Genomic DNA, 21,908 nt, shown 5'->3' with positions numbered 1-21,908 from the left:
ACATGACATCAGCAGCGTTGCTCAGGCAGCGAGTGTTTGGTCCATTGTTCTTGTCGCACAGCACACTTCCCTGCTCCCGAATCAGGGCGGTCTAACTATGTCAAATGCATAACCTCCTTCAATAGGAGGTGCAGCCTCAGCACTTTAGGCACAGCACGGGGATTTGGATGTGGTCAGTGTTTGAACTGCAGACTTTTTGTCATTTTCAATAATTCTGTTGTCTAACCAGCACGTTCAGTGTAAGATCCTGGCATTGGATGAGGCATTATTCTTTGCTGGCAAGCAGATTGCAGATTGCTTGTCATAACATGTTCAGGGCGCATTGCTGGTGCATAATATACTGATCCATCACCCCTAAATTTACAAAGATAAATGCAGTCTCTCAAGTTATGCTGATATATATCATCTCAAAAGTACGCTCACCTGGGCCTATATATCAGGGTGATATTGAATTAATCTTTGTTAGGTTTAGATAACTTCATCCCAGTGAATTTCTTGGTGTGACAATGATTCAGCTGGATAATAAGTCCACTTCTGCCAAGTGATGACAGTTTCACTTTCCAGACAATTCCTACCACATTTGATTTATGCAGTGTGTTCCTGTACCTGAAGACAACAGAATTTTCTTTTTGGGCTTTCTGGAAATGGGATCAGACCCTTTTGTTTGAAAGGAGTTGTTGTCTTTTTTTCTTCAATGGCATCTGTTTCTAGAGCGTGACGGGGGGTCTCCGTGTTTCACCATCTCTGAGCTGTTTGTTTCTACGTGCATTTTAATGTCTGCTTCTGGCCTTTTTCCCCTGGTCTCATTATAGCTTTCTATGTATCTCATTGAACTGACGAGGCATGGTTTTTATACAGTGCTTGTTTGCTCAGTCACATTTGAAGATACAACATACTTAGGAGGACCGTTCCCTGCCATACAGCCAGCATGGGTGAGCTTGCATCTGGGATCAGCCATTCAAGGGTTACAAGGACTGCCTGCTCACTGACATTACCTGTTCATATCCTGTTCATCAGAAATGTGTGTATGACTTGCACCAGTGACAGTTTTAATCCAGCACAATCTACTTTTAAAGGTGTTTTAAGTTTGCATGCAGTTTCTGCCTCTGGTTTGCAGAGGTTTGCAAGAGTCTGTGGGGAATCCTGTTACCCCTCAAGCATCTGAGCATGTCTTGCTGGCCTTCCTCCTCATTACCCTTCTTCACCAACAGCCACCATGCACATGCTGAGCAGCTTGTCCCTGCCTATCACAGCATCTGCTATTTAAGGCAGCAGTGTTTTGTTTCAGAGCGTGCTTTCTTCCTGGTGAGTCTGTGCATGAAGCAGCACAGCTGTGTCCTAATCACTGACCAATCTTGGCTCCTTCTTGCTCTGATTTTCTCAGTCTAGTGCTCTTCTGGGGCTGTCCGTGCCCATTTTCCTTGGAGTTTGAACCACATTTTATTTCTTTGTATTTCCTATTCAAGTAACATTTGTGACTTGAAGAGGGTGGGTGGCAAGGACAAAAGATGAAGGTTTGATTTTTGATCTGAGCTCTGAAGCTGTGTTCGTCGTTCATCATGGAATCTATGTCTTTCTGATGCTTGTGGTTATAAAGTAATAATATATTATGAGCATAATTTTAAATGTAGCTGTCTTGAATGGATTTCCAGAACATGGACTATTATTGCCCTTCACAGTATCAGAAGTAGGTTTGGGATCCATAACTTATTTCTTTTATTACAAACAGCTCCCATGCCTTGGAGGTGGGACTGCAACTTCTGGATAGCTCTGGGGTATATTTTCCAGAAGAATAATTTATTCATTGAAAATTACAATTTATTACATTTTGGAAGGCACCAAACTGGTTTACAAGTTTTTCTCAAGACCGTAGTAGTTTATTCAGTTAAAAAATGGTTCATTTTGACATTTTTTAAAAGGTCTGCAACAAGGATAACCGAAAGTCCAGAAGCAAACTTAAGAAACAGAAGAGCCCCAAGTATAAACATAAAAAAAGGGTGGCAGTCAGGAGATCTCAGGTCAGGAGGTGATTTTCTATTGCAGAGGATTGGAAGATCCCTGTCTGGGATGTATTGAAGATGCATCTATACATAAGCATGAAGTGTAGGGTAACAAATCCAAACAGAGCACTTTCTATTGGCTTGAGTGAAAATAAAAGCATAAACTGAAATGTTTTATCCTTTTCTTTCCAAGGCAAGAAAAATGTTTTTCCTGTGGCAGGTCCTAACACACCTTAACCTTCTCCCACAGCCCTGGCCAGGACCCTCCTCCCCAGCCACTGGAGCCCAGCCTGACGCCCTGGGGACAGGGGGTCCTAGGGTTTCTGCCCAGGCTGAGGGACGTGGTTGCTGCTCTCCCGGTTGCAGGTTCAACCAAAGCCTCATACTGCCAGCTCATACAGCTTGCCCACCATCACGTTTGGGGAAGATAAAGGCCCTCGCCCCCTTAGCAGCCAGCACCAGGCACATGGGCTGTGATCCACAGTCCCACTCCAGCGCTGATGCCTCACTCATCCCAGTCACTCCAGTAGCTGGTTTTTGGGACATACACTGCTGCTGCCCCAGTGGCTGGAGGCAGGGACCTCCCCTCACTTCAGTAGATGGCAGCATGGACTCAGGGGTGCCTACAGCTCTGGTCTGGCTCCAACAGCTGGCCCCCAGTGTGCAATAACACTGGTCCCCCCAAAAGCTGGTGCCTGTTCCTTGCAGCACGCACACATATGTGATAGAGAGTGAGATTGCGCAGAGAGACAGTTAGGAAAAGATTTAATAAGAAGGTAGGACAGACTGTGATTGTAAAGCAGAGGGCTCAGCCAGACAAGTGTAATTTACAAGCATTTTACATGTGACCGGCCCCTTTTATAGCCTTTACTGTCTACTCCCGCTTTGTTCCTCCCTGTTCCCCTGCATGTCCTTTCATCCATCCTTTCATCAGTTTCTGTAGTTGTACTGGTCCCCCTGTTCCTCCCTGTTCCCCTGCATGTCCTTTCATCCATCCCTTCATCAGTTTCTGTAGTTGTACTGGTCCCCCTTATTCCTCCCAGGCCGGTGTCCAGGACCTCCTCTGGTTTCCAGTTGCAAAGCCCAGGCTAATCTTCCTGGTAGTAGCACCCGCAGTTTCTTGATAGCCCATCAATGAGTGTGAGTGGTGAGCTTTGTTTCTTGTCATTGGCTCCATGTTTATTCTGTCAGGTCTGTGTCTCTATATGTTTGGATTTCTTTGTTGTCCCCTTATCATCCCAATTTAGGACTTCCTTGTTCAGACAGCCTTGCTGGAATAGACATTCTCACACTCCCTCATACCCTCATTGATTAGTGTGACTGATCAGGTTTGGTTCTCCTCTCTGTCCCCCGTATCATTTGTCTGCCAGGTTTGTGTCCCTGTATGTTCTTGTTTATGGATTTCTCATTTTCTTACTACCCCTTTAAAAAAAAATTATTTGTTTATTGAAGAGGACCTTGACCAGATAGCTTTAAAGAAGCAGACAGTCTCCTTCCACATACCCTTACATTTCCTATTTCCTGCCCCCTGCCTCCCTGATTTGTCTAGGAACTAAAAAGCAATTTTAAAGAGAAATAAAACCTTGTAGTATCTTTTCTTTATATAAAAGAAGAAAAAGCTTTTATAAAATTAGTTGTTGAAGTATTTAGTGAAGGAGTGCATAAGAACCAGATGGATGTATGTTAAGGGAGGGAGGAGCACAGGGAGGGTAGAAAGATTTATACAGTTGTTCCAGCAACACCGGAAAAAAGAAGTAGCAGATGAAAATAGTAGATTGGAGTAGAATGAGGAAATAATATTTTGTGCTGACTAAAATAACCAAAGGTCTAGACAGATGCACCCTAAAGACTAACATGAGGGGAAGGAATGTTAGGGCAATTATATGCCAGAAATAAGCGGTTCTACCAGGAACAAAAATCCTCTTTCGTACCTCTAAACACAAAGTTAATGATGAATTGTTTCTTTTGTATTTGTCACTCAAGCTAGCCTCCAGGATCCTCAGTTTTCTTCTCTGCCTTGATGAACCCATCCAGATTTAGTACCAAGTGCAGGTGGCATTCATATGTGCTTAATCCTGTCTTTTAGATCATGTCTCCTGTCTTCATCCGTTAGATTCTTTCACTGCTTCATCACAGTAGGAAACTGAAAATTCCTTTGAGGAAAGCATCCTGCAATCTGCAGCACATGGAGGGTGATTTAAAAATGTCGGCAAGCTTGGTTTCATCCTCTTCTGGTACTCTGCGAGAAGTATAATAGATTTCAGCTGAGCTCAGATCCATTGCCCAGAAACAGCCAAAATGGGAGGTGGGCGCAATCCTTACTAAGAAACTGAGCCGATGATGTGTAAGACGTAAGAAAAGTCAACTTACTCCCTTCTCTTTCTTGGCTTCTCAAAAATAACAGGAAGAAAAAGCAGTTAAAAGGTTACTTTTTCTTAGAGTAGCTATACTTGACAAAAATAATGAATTATTATTTCTGTACATGCTTTTTTGGTAAAACTTTTATGTCAATAAATTCTCTGTGGATTTTTGTCTTTACATTTTATTCCAGCAAATGCGCTTGTCTGTAAAAGGAAAGGAATAATATTCCTTCCCACATGAATCTTCCCAGCTAAGTTAGACACATTCAAATATAAAACTGAGTTTCTCTACCGTATGTAGCTTTTGGGGAAAAGCTGAATGATTCAGAATAGTTCTGTCTTTTTCATTTGGGTAACGTAGCAAATGGCACAAACTGCTTTCGAACTAAGTTTGATCACTCTCTTTTTGAGGAAGTTTGTTTTAATCAGTTTTTCACGGTACTTTTCTGCCATCTGGTCTGGAACGCATTACAGGCAAGAACTTCTATGGAATTAGTTAAATGAGAGATGTGCCACCCTAACACTTAATTTCTACTCCCTGCCTCCTCTCTTTCTTTTTTCTCTAGCAGTGATTCTTTTTTGATTTCTGATTTGAAAGAGTAAACAGTGAAAGCACAGTGATTTTCAGGATACATGGAGCACTTTAGTAGGTTAAAGCTGATCTGCTGGAGTTTTTCATCTTGATTTCATCATTTTTCCACAATAGCTGGTTTGTTGGAAGAGGAAACGGAAACCTGCCAAAAGCTGTCATTGCACTGAGATAGAACCAAATGGTCTTCTGAAAGATAAAGCAGGATGGAGAAAATCAAGCTGTCTGTATGTGTAGTTCAATTTAACAAGGCAGAGAATAATGTGCTTCTCATTGAAGAAAAATTTCACCAGAATGAATTAAAAGTAGAATTTTAATCTATGTGTCTTATTTCAGTAGCAATGGAAAACTAATAGTTTTAAGCGACTGTGAGACTAGAGGGAGATGGAAAAACAGATTGAACACTTTTTATTTCCTTGCGTAGACAACTCCTGGCACGTGGGTCACAGGGAGAATTTTCCTAGTGTACTAGCTGAAAAACCCTTAGTAAAATTATCTCTTCAGCTTTAACTGATTTCTTAGCTAATATGTATTTTACTAACAACAGCCAATAATCTTCCATTGACCACACAAACAGCAGTGCAGATGCTTAAAAGTAACCTTCCATTACAGTTGTAATAAATTATTCTTATGTACTAGATTTCTTGGTATGTCATGGTTTAGCTGTGAATAAATACTCAAGGCTGAAGTTAAAGAAATGTAAATAAGGAGCTTTCATATACAAATTAAATTTTTTATGTTATCCGGGAGCTTTATTTAAAATATTGCTGTATATTTAGAAGTACAAAACTGGTAACATAACTTCATAAATTTTGAGTTTGAGTATTGTGATCCTAGAATTTTATTCTTTATCATCCCTGGCTTTCAAATATGACAAAGCCTTTTTTTTTTTTTTTTAATGAGGTTTCTACGTGGAGGGTATGGGCTGCTAATCTGTCACATTTATATCAGAAAATATGCTGTGAAGTTTCAGAATGTTGTCGTGGAAGAAACTTGAAGGCTTTTCATGATTCAGGGCAGCAAATCAGAAGATGGCTACTTGAATCTTGAAGGAACTTTCCCAAAGGAAATGGAATTTGGGAAGATGACAAGCATGATATTTTAAGTGGGAGATCGTACACATATGGAAGTTGAAAGCATGTGAAAGCATATAGCACCATACTCAGCATAAATGTGAAAATAAAGTAAAAAACTGTTGACAGTGCACAGATTGCCCTGTAAAGGGTATTTATACAATACTCTGTCCCCTCCTGCTACAGTGGGTGATGCAGTACTGTGATCCTTCAAGAGGAGGCACTTACTGTCCTTCCTAGGGTCCTTCCTCCCTGAGATAACAGCTTGGTACAGCCTGAGCGAGTCCAGTGCTCTGCCCTTTCCCCAGCCTTTGGGTAGCCTTGCCCTGTACTTTTTTTCCTGTGGGCAATGTCTGGAGCATGAAGTTCACTCCCAGTTTCAGATGTGAACCTGTCAGGAAAGCAAAGCACTGCCCAGTTCAGTAAGCCCGTCAGGCAGCCAGCAGACCTGTCTTCAGGCTATGTAGCTTTAGTAGCCAGGAACAACCAAGGTGGGGCTTAGTGATGTCGGTACAAGTCAGTCTAGGATCTTACAAGAGAATTAAAAGCAAAGCCCTGAACACTTTGCTGCTGCAAGTCACCACGCTGCTAAAAGGTATGGCTGTACAAAACTGTCGTCCTGAAAATGGATACTTGCACAAGCTCTTGGTGTTTGCTCGGGTAGGAGAATTTTTAGAACACGACTCAGGCAGGGAAGATAGTATGGCTGCACTCAGTTGCCAGTACATTTGACTTTAAATGTCTCAGTTTGTGCAGGTCTGAACCATCCAGTCTTACAAACTGAGTCTGCTGAGTTTGGAACTGAGTTGGGTGGGGTTTGAGAGCTGGAGCTTCGGTATCCTGAGCTGGAAAGGGAAAATAGTTTAAAGAAAGCGTGGAAGAAAACTGATCTCTGCATCTGGGCTGAGCAAGAAGGTTTTTTTCCATGTCACTGGTGTGAACTGTGGATCTGCTCATAGATTTTGCAGTACAAGCCACAGATGGCTTTTTAAGATCATCTGTGAGCTTTTTTTATAGCAAATATCATCACACTTTAGAGGTGAGAGGACACTGGCAATGTCCATGATTTCTTCTGCTTTTTTTTTTTTAACATCTGACAGTTGTAGCCTTTGATTCTTTATTACAGGGTTTATGTTCATTGCAGTACATTAGGAAGCAATTCAGGGCTGCTGGAAGTTCCTAAAGAGCCTTCTGAAATCAGCATCTCTTACAGTGCAGGATTTCCAACAAGCTCTTTGCTCTGCCTCTTCTCCATTCCTCCTTGGGTTCCCTTCTGGCATCTCAGCTCTGCCAGAACGCCTGCAGTGGGTCCTTGACCCAGCTACTGTAAACCCAGGTGATTCTTCTGGTCCTTTGTACTTGTGTCTTTGTTTCCCTCTCTGTTGGGGAAATCTGTACATATCACTACATACAAAGGAGTTGTTCACAAACAATTGAAGTTAGTTTGTGCTGAAAGAGGCACCGCTGCTGGGCTGTCCCAAGAGACCTGGTGATTGGTATACAGTAGCTGAACTGGGTCATGCATCTGCCCTGTGCGTACTGAGTACTCCAGCGTTTGGGACTGCATTTGGGACTGGCGTTGAGAAAAATAAACCAGAGAACTAGTTGGCATGTATTGGCTGAACTATTTTTGCTGACTCACTTTCTGAAAGGAAATTCATTAGGCACACTGGTATGCCCTCGTGCAAATTGTTTATGCTTTTGATTCCACGCGTCTAGGTCCATTAGGCTGGAAATGGAACTAGGTACGGCTGCTGGAACAGAACACACGGGACTTTTCTGCCAGAGTGTTGGCGCAGTGTGCTGTCTTAGGTTTTTTTCTCACTTCATGCTCCAGCACAGTTGCTGCCATCCCTCATTTCTCCTGGTACATTAAACATCCAAGGTTCAGAAATGCAAATGATTATGCTGAATGAATCATCTCCATAGCCTTGTGCATCCAGATAATATCATTGTCTTTAGTTGTATGTTCACAGTGTGCTTCTTGAATAATGCAGGGTACTGGTGGTTTCTGAAACTTTGAATATCTGGCATATGGTATCATAAAGACTGGCCTATATACTCATTTGATGAAAGCTAGTGTAAATCTGTTGATATCAGGGAATTGTGTCAATTTAAAGCATCAAGACAGCAGCTTAATGATCATACTGCTACTGCATTTCAAGGTATATTCAAAACAGTGGAATCTTTTAAAATGCAAGATTCCTTAGGTTGTTCTTTTTAACATAAAAAATGCAGATGTTGGGGGAGGTAGAAGAAATGGTCTGATTTTTGTAACAAGCAGGACCAGTCTGAAGAGGACTTGGTATTATAAGCAAAGTGCTAGATTTGCTGGAGCACATAAGGGTCCTGAATCTAGCTTGGAAAAGCAAAGCAGCACTATGCACTGTGGCTTACTAAAGTAGCAGATTAGGGAAGGGAAATTTTGGCCTCGAGGCAAATTCGGATAAAAATACCTTGCTCGTTAAAAATTGTATTTGTTTTCCAGATCATTATCTGGATAAAGCCTCTGGATTAAAACCTCAGCAATAGCTCCTGAGTGTTGCACATCACTGTACAAAATATTCTGGCCCCTGTCTGTAAAACAAGAGGCTGAATTTCACCACTTGTACTGTTTGATTAGCTGCTTTGGGAATATGTATACTGAGCTGCTAGGGACATAAAGGTCTATCGGCCAAAGCAACTGATCACTGAATGAACCTCCTGGTATTTGGAAACCTTCTGGGAGTGTAACCATTTCCTCAAGGGGGAGTTTATGGCTGTGGCTGTTATTTGTCCTGTGTGATTCATGGCCAACCTCAGGTTCTTCAGAGCTGCTGACAGACTTGACATTTACAGCTACTTTCAAACCTGCAATTTGGCCTTATCTGAAAAATACCTTGGCCTTATCAAATGGATGGCCTTAAGGTATTCTGTTTTCCTCTTTCTGAGTGGTGCTGTAGACCCCAGAACTTACCTTCCTCCTCATTCCGAAATAACCTTTACCTGGTTGTTGGGTCCAAATCTAAAGTTTTTTTGGGTAATGTGTTCCTGGTGCTTCAGGGAGACAAGCCACTAGTGGTAGCTTTTGTTCCTGTTTGATTATTCAGTAATACTTTAAAATAATGGCTTAATCTGTGTTCATATCTTTGGTGTTTATTGTAATCGCATAAAGCATGTGGAAGTTATTTAGTATTAATGTGATTGTCAGAAGTCCTTTGATAGAATTTCTGCCGTAATTCAGTATTAATTACTCTAAGCATTAAAGAAACGGAGTGTATTTTTTGTGCTGCCTGAATCTGAAAGAAATCTTGATTCTGTAGAAGATGGCAACTTGCTTTCCTTAATCATTTGGATGTGAACATCTGCTTTTACAGATGGGTTTCAGAGAGAAAAGGTAGCTCAAAGGAGTACAAACTCAGTTTATAGTTTGACCATAGTTTCACATATAGCACTTGTTGGTAAGGTGCTTACCATCTCCTCCATAACCTCAGGTGCCCTCAGTCTAACTCCTGTTGCAGTAATGTTTTGACATCTTCATGAAGGGAATTGGTACAAAGACCTGAGTCAAATAAAAAGAAATTAAGCTAAGGCTGGATGTATTTTTTTTTGCTGACTAAAACTTACAGATAATACGGTTTAAGTTACCCCCAAGCAATTTACAAAACCAGGCTGAGTAGTTTCAGCTGAACAACATAGAGCTTGGTTCAGAAAACTGGCCAAGGCAGATGCCATATTTTATGAGAGGCAAGTAGTCACCTCAGACACTGAAGCTGTGGTAGGCCCAAATTCAGTTCCTTTTTCTGTGTGAGGGGACTGAAACCTCTATCCCTCATTAAGTAGGAGGCAGTCCTAAACATTAGCAAAGGGGCATGCTAGGCTGGTGCTGTCAGCATCCTCTGCTGATATTGATCCAGTTTGTGTGACTGAACAGGGAAGACCTGAAGGCTGGGTGATCCACCACCAGTTTAGATGGTCACCCTCTTGTCTTTCTTTCTGATTTAATGAGTATTGTGTGTCCAGTAAAATTAGCTTTAACAAGAGGGATTGAAAGACCCTTCTTCACTCATTGCTGATATCTGAGATTGCATTGCCCAGGTGAATATTCTGCCTATGTTGTCTTCTGGAGTCAAGCTCCATCCAGTTTTGACAATTCGTTGTTACTGACTGTTCCCCAAGACAGGGAGCAAAAGAGAGAAAGGTTTTCTTGCCTGGTATTTCTAAATGTGAGAAGGTGGCACCACATCCGAGTCATGGTGTATTATATAAAACAAGATGCATAGCACCTCTAGATGTGTGATACGGGAAGAACACCAACTACAGTTACAAAGCTGCTCCTATATAATATGGTATCAATGTCACTGACCTTGGCTGGCATTTGGAAAATCAGACAAATAGGGAATTAAATGTTTTGCTCCACTTTCCTCAGCCAGTGCATAGAGGTCTGTCAAGTACTCAGTGACATGCCCTCCCTTTCAAAAGTATGACTTTGTCCTAGAAAATAGCATTTATTTCCTGCTACCTTAAAAGAAGTTTGTTTTTTACTTCCTTTACACTGTATCTCCTTTGAATGAGTTTAATGAGGAGAAAAAAGGAAGGAACTCTAGCACTTTCACAGGTGTCAAAACAGTTGAAGAGATTAGCAAAAGCTCCGGCATGTTTCAGGTATCCGTACTTTGATTTTTTTTTTTGGTCGAGGGTGTTCTAGCAATAGCAATTTCAGTTGAATGCAGGCTGTACTAACAGTTGAGGAGAAACCTTGGCAGTTTAATCATGTCGAAAAGAAGTTCAAATGGCATTCTCAGAATTAAACACGATACATCTTGGAAAATATATCTGGATGATCTACTCAAAATATTGGACTCTCCTAAGGGTACCATACTGGAAGCACAGTGCTAGGACCATCTATCAAGCCTTAAGAAAAGGTTAAAGGAAGTTGACATCGCTAAAGGGCAAAGAAAAGGGAGATTAATGGAAACAGATAAGCATCCTACCGAAAGCTGAAGTTGTTTCCAAAGGAAACAGAATTAATTATAAACTCTGGCTGATTAAATATTTTATCTATGCGGCAGGCAGAAATTTTTTCCAGAAAGAACTAACTAGAGGAATGAAAACCTAATGCTACGTCCTCCTTCCAGCAACAGCACAAGCCAAAAAAGAGCAAAAAATACCCACCCCCCACCTACCATGTGTGTATGGTCAATTGATAACCAGGTATAAAAGAAGAGCTCAGTCACAAGGAGGCTGTATGAATTATTTGCATCTGTGTTCACTGTGGAAGAAATTGAGGACATTCCCTGTGCCCATGGGGAGACTAAGCAGGCTGAAACTGAGGTAATTATTAGAGAATTTATGGTATAGATACAGAATAGATGTGAATCTATTGGCAGGAGTGGACTCATTCATGAGTGCTGAAGAACAGTAGTGAGTACTTCCTCACTTGAAACTGCTTTGGTACTTGAAGACTGGAAGGTGTTAAAAATGGGATCAGTGTTTAAAAATAGCTCAAATTAAAAATAGTTCAAGTAGATCTGTAAGCCTGACATCTCTACCAGCTGAATTGGTAGAGATTGTATTATGAGATAGTATTAGTGAAGACCTGGATAAATGTATGTCCTCTTGTGAAGAGTCAGAACTGCTGAGTCCAGAGGAAAAGTTACTTTGTAAAACTTTTGGAGTTCTTTGAGTAGATGCATGTGGATAAGGGTAATCTATATCGAGCAGATAAAGTCCGTTTGAATTTTTAAAAGGCTTTTGACAAAGGGTTCAAGGCAATCATGATGTAAGAGGGAAGGTATTGGTAAAATAATTGATTAGAAAGATGTGGAGAATAAGAGATTAGGCAAAATATTTGGAAGTAGGGTTCACTGTGGTTACTGCATTGACAAACTACACCAGCATCAGGAAATCTGAGCTGAAAACACTTGGATGTGCAGTTTAAAATATACTGGTCATGTTCTTACTTTTCCCTAAATGTCCACATATGAGTTGCAGAGTGAAGGGTGGGCTCTTTCAAAGATCTAGCGTGCAGCAAATCGACACATCTCAAGCATTGTTGGAAGCCTTGAGAAACATCTATTAATCCCTCTAGGCATAATGGAACAGCACCAATTCTCAGAATTGCTGAGAAGTATTGCTATAAATTGATATTAGATGAAAGTGAAGTCTTTTTCTTCAGAAGGGACATCTTGAAAGCTCACTGAAGGTAGTGAGTTCGAAGTCTATAGCTGCAGTCCTTGGGCTGGCTTGAATTCTCCTGGCTCATTTCCAGGGATTTTGCTAATGGCATGAGCTCTTGTGCCAAGGACTGGAAGGGACTTCCTTGTCTGTTGAGCTGCTGTTTGTTTCTCTCTTTTTTTTATCTTTTTAGCCTCATGTTTGGCTTCTGCTAATCGAACTGCTCCAGAGCAATTCATCGCCTCTTCTGCTTATACTCAGGTGGCCACTAGTTCATTGCTCCGTTGCAATGCTCGTTGCCCTAGGGATGCAAAACAAGTGAGGTTGCCCAGAGGGAGCAGGTAATAGAGGAAATACAGAGATCATCTTCTGCATATTTTAGAGTTGTGTGAATTGATTTTGCCCCATTTAAAATATTGTAGATTCACCCCATATTACTGTGGGCTCTGAACAACTGTTTTTATTATCGAGCTTTTAGTTGACACTGTTGCTTAACATGGATCTGCACTCCAGCTGCAGGCCACGTGGCATGATCTCAGAGATCACTAGTGATACATGTACTATAGTTTAAAAAAGGTGCTCATATACTTAAAGAAGAGTCTATCCTAGTTACAGTTGTTGCCATAATGCCTGTCAAAGCATCTACTGTTTTAAATAACTTCTCTTCAGTCAACACTTTTTGTAGCACAGAGCATCTTTAAAAAGAAACGACATTGAATTCAAACATTGCCTTCTCTCTCTATCCGCTTGTCTTCGGAAAGAGCTCTAAGAGGTTGAAGAGAGGATAGAGTTGAATTTCAGCTTCACTGACGTTGCAAATTATTAATATGCAAAGGATGTCATGATGTTAAAGAGAATTTCAAAAGACTTAGCAAAAGTGTTCTCAGCTATGAATAGGCCTTTCACGGCTGTAATCATTCGGTATGTTTTATATTTGGGTTACTAAGCATATAAGGCCAGCACGAACAGACAGGAAAGCATAATGTTATTAGCTTAGTTTGCTGCAGTGCTATTGCAGGTGGTGATCTAGAGAGGCCTGTGTCTGGACACTAGTTGGGTAAAAGACCTAGACATGCAGGAGATACTGTACTGTTCTGTTCCTCTTTGGTTGCTGTCCCAAGGACACAGCAGACTGTCTTAGGGAACCCACATTAATCAAAAGTAAATCTCCTGAAGACTGTATCTGGGCTTTGTCGCTGTTCTTTTTCCCATTAAAACCTGAGAAAACGTGTGATCTGGTTACATTTCTTCTCACGCGCTCACTCTGGCACGCAGTCCAGTGAAATTAAATGCTAAAGATACCAGGCTTAGTTCTGTAACTTTTTTTCCTAGCTGATTTCACTGGTTCTCTATTTTCTCATCCTCCAGACTTTCAGCTGTAAGAGCTGTGAAGTATTCAGGAGATGTAGAAATACCAGGAAGCAATTTCATTTTGACAATACAAGTAGTTTACAGCAATGCTGTTCTGGCTGTCCTTTTATATTATTTCCACTTGTGTGTGACTTTAGCAGCCACAAACTTCGAAGAGTCAGACTAAGATGAACAGCTCATCTTCTGAAAGTTAAGATTCAAGCTTCAGATAACAGAAAGGATTGATGTTTAGCTCTGCTGGTTTTGGAAAGTGTAGCTATTAAAAGCACGTTCTAATTTGAGTTGGCAGAATAAGGATCACACGCAGTCCCAAAATACCAGTGAACACTGATTTTAAGGTTTCATTGCTTTGGTGTGTAGGATAGCTCTGTGTTCCACTGAAAAACAGAGTCAGCTTTCCCTTGGCTCTATATATAGTATTCCCAGGGTGACAGCATAAGAGCAGTAATGGGTGGAGGTTTAAAAAAAACCCCAATTAATACTGAATTCAGTCAGAAGGGGAGCCTGCCTCTTCATGGGGATTAGAGCCTGCCTCTGCAATGTCTAACTGGACTTTCTGAGTACATCAGATTATTCTGAAGGTCATGTGCCAAGGACAGCATGTCATTAAGAAACAGGCTGGTGGAGAAAGATGTATTCTGTAGCCACTGTGGAAAGAGTGTGTTTCCTTGCTTTTGGTCTTTGGAGCTGATGGTGGGAGTGACCAGAATCCCTGACCTGGAAAAAGGTATTGAAAAATGTATATAAAAAGGTGAATCGGGCTAATTTTTTTGTCTTTAATGTTTGGGACCAGAGATGAGAGGAAAGCACAGGTTCTTCCAGCTTGGAAGCCTCTGTCCGTAAGAAAGAGGAGGCAGCGTGGGGTCTCAGCAGGCTGCAGGCTGTGCCTAAGGTACGTGCTGAAGTGAGTTTCGGAGACAGTCATATCCTGAGAGGAGCAAGCATCTCTGCTGAGAGTCTGATTGGAAGGTTTTCTGTCTTTGGGTCCATAAAGGTCAGTCAGGTGGGAAGAGGAGAGCAAAGGGAAAGGAAAAGATGGCAATAGCATCACCCCATCTGTGCCACAAGCTCCTGACTGGGTGACTGTGGTGCCTGTGGAGGGGCCCAGAGTGAGAACAGGGGAGAATCCCTTGGGCTGAAGCTGTTTGACATGAGATTAGACAAAGCACTGGGAACTACCACAGGAATAAAAGCCTCCTGCGTTGATGGAGGATGTTTGGCATCTGTAATATTAGTGGTGTAATGATCAGCCCTTATGATTGCTTAAGTTACTCCATACCTTTTCTAATCACTCTGAAGTGCATTGCAGGCCTCATTAATTTTTTTTTTTTTTTTGCCTAGGGCTCCAAGCATATTTCCAGTGAGATCAGAGTTGGTTTTGCCATTGACTTTAACAGATTATAATTGAATCTTAAGTCAGGTAACTCGTCTTTAGGCTAAGTAAACAATGGCTTGTGTAGTTGGGGAAGTTGGGATAAAACAAGAAAGTGGGTCAATTTACAGTACTTTAAGTGTTCTTTTCTGGCTCCCTGTGTGGACAAGTAGAATAGTCTAACTTGCACCTAATACCTGCCAAAAGTGCCTTTGCGGATAATGAGTGGATGGAAACTAGTATGCTGTTAATTCAAACTCAGTCTGTGTTTTAGTAAGATTGGCTATACAAGCCCCGAAGGGGCAGGTAGTTGAGAAGTGCCTGATATGAATGGGAGTATAGGGCATTAAGGAGGGCATCACTATTTGAAAACATAAAAGCACTCTGAGAAATGAGTGTAGTAAACCTCTGTCACTGCAGTGGAGGTTTGAATGTGTAGTTGCAAGCTGACTTACTGTGACCTCAGCTGTAAGCATATTCCAACAGCTGCAGCAAATTGCTAAATCATTCTTGGCTAATGCTGACATCAAGTTATCTAAATAATTTCTGTAAGGTTATCCTTTGCCATAGGGACAAATACATAAGTTGTTATACGCCTTCTGCTCTATTCTCTTGAGTCTACTTGTCTTAGTTTTAAAATAATACACTATTTCTTTGGTACCCTAGCTGTTTGCTCTCATCCTCGATCTTATTCCCTGCCCCTCCCCCCCACCAGTAAGTCAACCTGTGATTAATCCAGAATGCTGAACTTGTGACTTTGCAGATGCCAACACAGTAAGTGACTGGGTTATCATCATAGGCCGGAGATAGGGGCTCTCTGGGGAGATCAAAAGGAAACCAAAATGCAAGAAAATGCTGCCATTATTATCTGCAAGTGGGTTAGCTCAATGTCACTGCAGCAAATTCTTAGTGGTTAGTGGAAGTCATTCCTTAGTATCAGAGAGCAGTCCTGTCCCTGAATATCTGCTAAAGAACATCAATAAGAACATTTAAAAACAGATTAACAACAAAACCCAAAACACTTAATGCTCTTAAGTCTTTGATTGTACTGTCATGGCAATGTACTGTGGCAGTTTTCTCTTGGATGTGTCGTTCTCCCTGGAAAAGTAGAGCATAGCATTTGAGGGAACTTTACAGCTGGTATCAAGGAAATTATTTCTCTGATATCTGTGGAGCTGTGCCTACACATGCATGTTGAGATGTGCTTTTTAGGTTGATCTATCATATGGACCTGACAGCAAAAATGTGTTGCTGATGATTTTGTTTCCTCGCTGTCCATCAACGAGTGCAGTGGAAGTAAAGTGCCTGGGCTGAACATGCTGTGATCTGCTTTCAGCTGCATTCACAGCCATCGGCACCTCTCCTTGGGCTGCCATCAAGCTTCTGGGATGCATTACTGCAGATTACTGAGGAACTCTTATAGTCTTCAGGTGCTGCTCAGGGCTCGGGAGATTCCGGCTCCAGTTTTATCTAAATGCTGGCAACCCACCATGCATTTGTGTGAGCTTGACTGCAGAAGGTCAGAGGGTGACCCTGAAAGCCATTCATCTGTTTCTTGCTCAGAGCTGAGCTGGGGAGATAACGTCACCCAAGGTGCACTCTTGCATGAGGGGCTGGATCATTTGATGGGTTTCTTCTGAAGCTCTGTGAATGGGGAGGAGCTGCACAGCTTCTGGGCTGTGCCACTGCAAGTACCAAGTGTTCAAAGCATGCCAGGTAGAGGCGAGCTCTGACTAGGAACCACAGGCTTCTCATTCAAAGAAGGTCAAGCAAGGATCAGCATGAGGAAAGGTGTTTCTGCCCATCTAGATGCAAGGACTGCACCAGGCTGGTGGCGTCCATGCCAAGGCAAGCAGGGAGGAATCATGTTGTCGTGCTCACACGTGCGCTACGGAGCTGGTCAGCTGCAGAGGAATAGCCACCTCACTGTCTGCTGGGATGGAAGTGGTGTGGTACCCCCAAAGCCACCACTGGAACGGGGCTGTCTGCAGTTCTCCTTTTCTGGATTGGGAGCTAAAAGAAAATACACTTGAGCTTCCATTACCATTTCTAGAAACTTGCTGGTGCACAGCGTTTGTCCCCAGATTTCTCAGCCTCTAACCATTCTGTGAAACGTCAGAAAGCTGGACAGGGCCCTTATTTTCACAAATGGGGAACAGAAAATTTCATTTGCTTCTAATATCTCCCCTCATGAGGAGCGCAAGATGGGCAGCAGCTTTTTGGCTGTGTTAGGCCATCAGACCAGCCATAATCAGCATGTTTTATGCTTCTACATGGGCTCCTGGCCACCTGTATAATGTCCATCTGTTGAACTGGGCATGTTGCCTACTAACACTGCAATCCAGATCGTTTGAATGAGGCACGGGCTTCCAGGAGGTGATGATGTTCCTGAAGGACAGTTTCCAGTAGTATGACGCTATACTGTCCCTTCTGTGTGAAGTCCCTCTCATGCACCCCTCTCATGGCAGTGCTGTTCTCTTCTCATTACTTTTGGGGAGATTCATCTAGAAGTGTAAACATGTTGTGGCAATGATAGCAAATGCATATTCAGGGACAATCCCTGGCCTTCTGTGACTGTATCTGAGCAATTTGAATGTATTCGTCTTAGAGCTGCACAGTGCTTTTGTGAATGGTAAATTTGCTGAAAAATGCAGTTTTAGAATAACCACATCTATTTGCCATTTGAAGTGAAAGTTGTTAACTAGCAGTGAGTGGGAAAGGACATGGTTACACCACCTTCCAGGAGTGACAGAAGGCCTGTTTCTGCCTTCTCCTCAGCAAAGGTGTAGGGACCCCATCACATCAAGCTGTAGGCTCAAGTTCCCCTTACTGCAAAAGGAAGTTTGAACCTGCATCTCCCACCTCTCAGTGGGTGTCCCAAGTTATGGGGAGAGGGATAATCCAAAAGCCTGCTGCTGGCCTTATTCTACCTTTTATAAGCAATTAGGGTTATTAGAACAGGGTTTGGATACTGAGGCTCTGAACACCTAGGTGAATATTGAAAGTATTAAGCTAGGGTTTTTTTTTTTACCCTCACTGACTGTGTCCTGATGGAAATAGAACAATTTTGATAGGATGGACCCAACTCCTGTATCTGGTAATCTGACAGGCTGTCTTGCTGCTCCTTAGGAGGAGAAGATGGTAAAGCCTGTTTTGGGGAACACTTGGTTATAGAGTGCGAACACTTAGTAATGGAATGAGAGGGCCCATATGAGAAGATACAGCCAGGCAATGGATTTCTGCCAGGGCACCTTGGTCTTGGCTGGCCTTCTATATTCAGCTGTGTCTTGGCTATTTCTACAGAAAAGAATGCCAAATGCAATAATTTATGTAATTATTTTTATTGTTTTGTTTTGTATGTTCAGGTTGAATTGATTTCTTCCTTGGAAGACAATGGCTTTGTCTACACTAGCAAATAGCACCATGCAGTAGGAGCAGATCTGCAGAACAAAACAGTAATGAAGACCCAGGCAGATTTCAGGGAGTTTGCTTCAAAACAGCTTTATTCTAATCCCACTTGGAGGAAATTTTGAAAGAAACTTGTAGCGAATCAGGAGACCAAATATTGCTTGTTGAAAACGTCAACAAAGCCTTTCAACTTTGTTTTCTGCCAAAGCAATGCTTCAAAAAACCTGACAGATGTTCATGACACATTTCAGTGTTCTTAAAGCTGTATTTTCTGTTGGCAATTGTTTCAGATGAAATTTTTTATCTAGTGCTTCTTGAGGTCATCTGGCATCTTACATAAACCTGTGTGTCTTGCTGTGTGTGTGATTCCTGCTGTTGTTTCAAAGAGATCTATACACAAAGTTGACGTCTTCATAACCCTATAAAAAAATTACACCTGCCTTTTCCTGCACCAGAGAAAGGAAAAAAACCCAGTGCTGCTGTCTCAAGTTTTTTTTCTGACTCCTCTGCTGCATGACTATGAATTCAGTCATGACACATTTACCTTAGCTGCAGGAAACTCAGAGAGTGGAGGCAGCAACAAGGGCAAGATGAGCACTTGGGAGCTGAGAAAAAAAATTAAGGATCACATGCAGGAGAGCGACCCAGCTGAAATGAAAGGAGTACATGTGAGGCTTGTGCAGAAGTGACTTTTAATGTAGTAAACTTTGCCTGCATGCTGAAGTCTATTGATACTGTCATGTGGTAAAGGCAGGGAGGACTTACTGGTGCTCTAGACTCTAGAAAGCAAGCAGATTATTGAGAATAAATCATAGTGACTTTCTCATGCAAAGGTACCCTCCGATGCAGTCAACACCCCAGGGCAGCAAGTGTTCCTATTAGTTAGCAGGTTTGTGGTTTAGGTATTAGATTTTATCCATGATTCTGGCTGACCGCCGTATCAGTTACATCCAATAGTAGATATTTGGGGTACTTTAATATTACTGAGATGTGATTTGTTTAGTGTCAGATGTCAGGACGGGTCAAACATCAGTCCAGGTTTTCGTGTGTATGAATGGCCTCGGATTTCCTGCCAGATGTCTCATTCCTCTTGGCATATCCGGAAGCATATGGTCAGGAAAGGTTATAGTCTTGATAGGATACTGGGTTTGGACTAGTATGTAAGTCTAACATCAGGGATAAAATAGACATCAGCAAACAGCTATGGGCAATTTAACAAATTGTAACCTGATGTAGTTTTTATATCAAGTGATGAGAAGACTATCAAATTAGAGAAATAATCTGTACATACACATTGCCCTCCTCATAGCTGCCAATAAGTCTCTCCTTCAACTTGCGTGCTACAAACGCCAGCTGCTTTTAAACCTACTCGGTGTGTAAATCATGTCATCTTAAACACCAACTCTGAATATTGTTTGGAGCCTATTGCTAAATTTCTGTGCCACTTATCTTAAAGAATTCACTGCTTTGGGTTTTGAAATAACTGGGAAAAGCTATGTGTGAGCCACTTGTTTTTCTCTGTTGTTTTACAGGTTCCAGAATCTGCTGTGGTCTCGAAAAGCATTTGTGGACAGTGTGAAGGTGTATAACCACAGTTACATCTACATGCCAGCCTTCTCGATGAAGACAGGGACAGGACCCTCCTTACGTGTCTATTACACCCTGGAGGACTTTGGTGCCAAGCAGGCGGTCCTTTTCGCCAACCCCAATTTCCTGCGTGACATTGGCAAGTTCTGGAAGAGCAAAGGTATCCATGCCAAACGGCTTTCCACAGGACTTTTCCTAGTCAGTGCCGCCCTTGGTCTGTGTGAGGAAGTAACAATTTATGGATTCTGGCCATTCTCGGTGGACCTGCACGGGAAGTTTATTAGCCATCATTACTATGACAATGTCTTGCCCGATTCTGGATTCCATGCCATGCCGGAGGAGTTTCTACAGCTCTGGTTTCTTCATAAAAGTGGTGTACTGAGAATGCAGCTAGAACCATGTGAGGACCCTTTAATCCAGTCTTCTGCCTGAGGATTGTGGGAGTCGGTTTGGAAGATCCAATCGTTTTTAATTTCCATGCTCTCCAACAGAGAGTTATGTTTTCTGTTGATTCTTTTTAAAGGGAAAATAATCATGGATCTGCATGGACCATAAAAATGCTACTTGAAGGCCAAATGGAATACGTCGTTAATGTATAGTGCTTTATGGAACTGGGGTGGGGGAAAGTGAATCTCTCCATCGAGTCCATTCAGCAGCAGTGTGAAAATAATGTCAGAAGCAGCACAACTGAACTTTCTGGGGGACGTTTTTAAATGATGTAAAAAGGGCATTAAGGCTCGGAGAGACAAAGGGCCACCCATAAGCTTTTGCTGACAGTGCCAAATATGACTGTCTATTCAAAAATCCATTTCATTCCAGATTGGCACCTCGTACAACTTTCCTTTTTCTTTTTCTTTTTTTCCTGGGTGTGGGTGTGGGTGTGTGTAGAACATGTGTGTGTTGTTGACTTTCCTTGTTTCTTTCTTTTTTTTTTTCCTTTAACTATTTTTTCCCCCCAATAGAAGGAAAAGGGAAGGCTTAAAAGCTTTGGGAGCCAAGTACCATCAATTCCTCCAAAGACTCTTGGGAAAGTGAAGGGTGCTAAGAATCTGGTTAGAAGAATGTTCTAGGAATGCCCTGCTACTGAGTATGGGTGGACCTACTTGCTGTAGGTTTTATCAGGATAGTTTAGGTCATTGCACTTATAGCTGTGCTAATGCTATACTGCGGGCAAGAGCTGGCTAAGAGAAATTGGTGTGAAAATAAAACTTGTGTTACAAAACCAGTAGCGAAGTACAGCCTGGTTTCAGCTGACCTGCTGCAAGATTTCCGCAGGGACTTTTGTAGCAGGGATGGTTCCTGACCTGTTTTGCTGTCCAGCCTTGGGGATTAATTCTGTATTCGTTTGGACTCCAGATGTTCATTGACTGTCAAGGGGATTTGAGGTGTTCAGTGGAATGTAGAATGAGGTTCTTCATTTGCTTTTAGCAGAAAAACTGCAGAAATGAATGTGTCATTTAAAATGAGTTGAAGCTTCAAAAATCCTTTCTCTTTGTGTGACTAGCTCTTCTGCTTGGATTGTAATGTTAGCCTTAAAGACTTGTACTTTTCTTGCAAGATTGTCTCTGGTTAAAGATAGTCTGAAAAATAAAACAGCCTTTGGGAGCACTTTAAAACTGCATAGCCAGCAAGAAAAAAGTAAAAAAAGAAAGCGTCAGGCCCTTGTATAAGGCAGCCTCTCTCCACGCAGTGGGTGAATTATGTCAGCGTGCACATTGCACGTACGCTGCTCCGGCCACCGCAGCGCCTGAAGGACTGTTTTATTTTGGGTTATTATTTGGGCAGCAGATGGTCCTATCTCCATGTAAATGAGAAATCTTTTTGTTTGTTTGCTTTCATTTAGCACTGTAGGAAAAGAAGAAAACACCAGCTCAGTCCACAGTGCAATTTCAGCTGCAAGATGTTATCACCATTAACTTCAAAATCCAGACCAGCGTTCTCTTTCTTATCCTTCCATTATTAGTAACTGAAATTCTAATCAAAGTATTCAAA

General features: G+C 41.9%; 1 protein-coding gene across 1 annotated transcript in view; it reads left to right on the top strand.

Moving 5' to 3' along the window:
• The window catches only part of ST8SIA1 (ST8 alpha-N-acetyl-neuraminide alpha-2,8-sialyltransferase 1), a 128,994-nt gene extending 107,462 nt beyond the window's left edge, over positions 1 to 21,532 (top strand). The window contains exon 5 of the mRNA XM_075114031.1: positions 19,862 to 21,532. Within this exon, the coding sequence (XP_074970132.1) occupies positions 19,862 to 20,348 (487 nt within the window). The 3' untranslated portion in view covers positions 20,349 to 21,532. The remainder of the gene's footprint in view (positions 1 to 19,861) is intronic.
• The last annotated feature ends 376 nt before the right edge of the window (positions 21,533 to 21,908 follow it).

The sequence above is a fragment of the Phalacrocorax aristotelis genome, chromosome 1, assembly GCF_949628215.1.
Source record: "Phalacrocorax aristotelis chromosome 1, bGulAri2.1, whole genome shotgun sequence".
NCBI classification, from domain to species: Eukaryota; Metazoa; Chordata; class Aves; order Suliformes; family Phalacrocoracidae; genus Phalacrocorax; species Phalacrocorax aristotelis.
The sequence above is the reverse complement of the archived record's forward strand: the minus strand, read 5'-3'. Positions and strand labels throughout refer to the sequence as shown.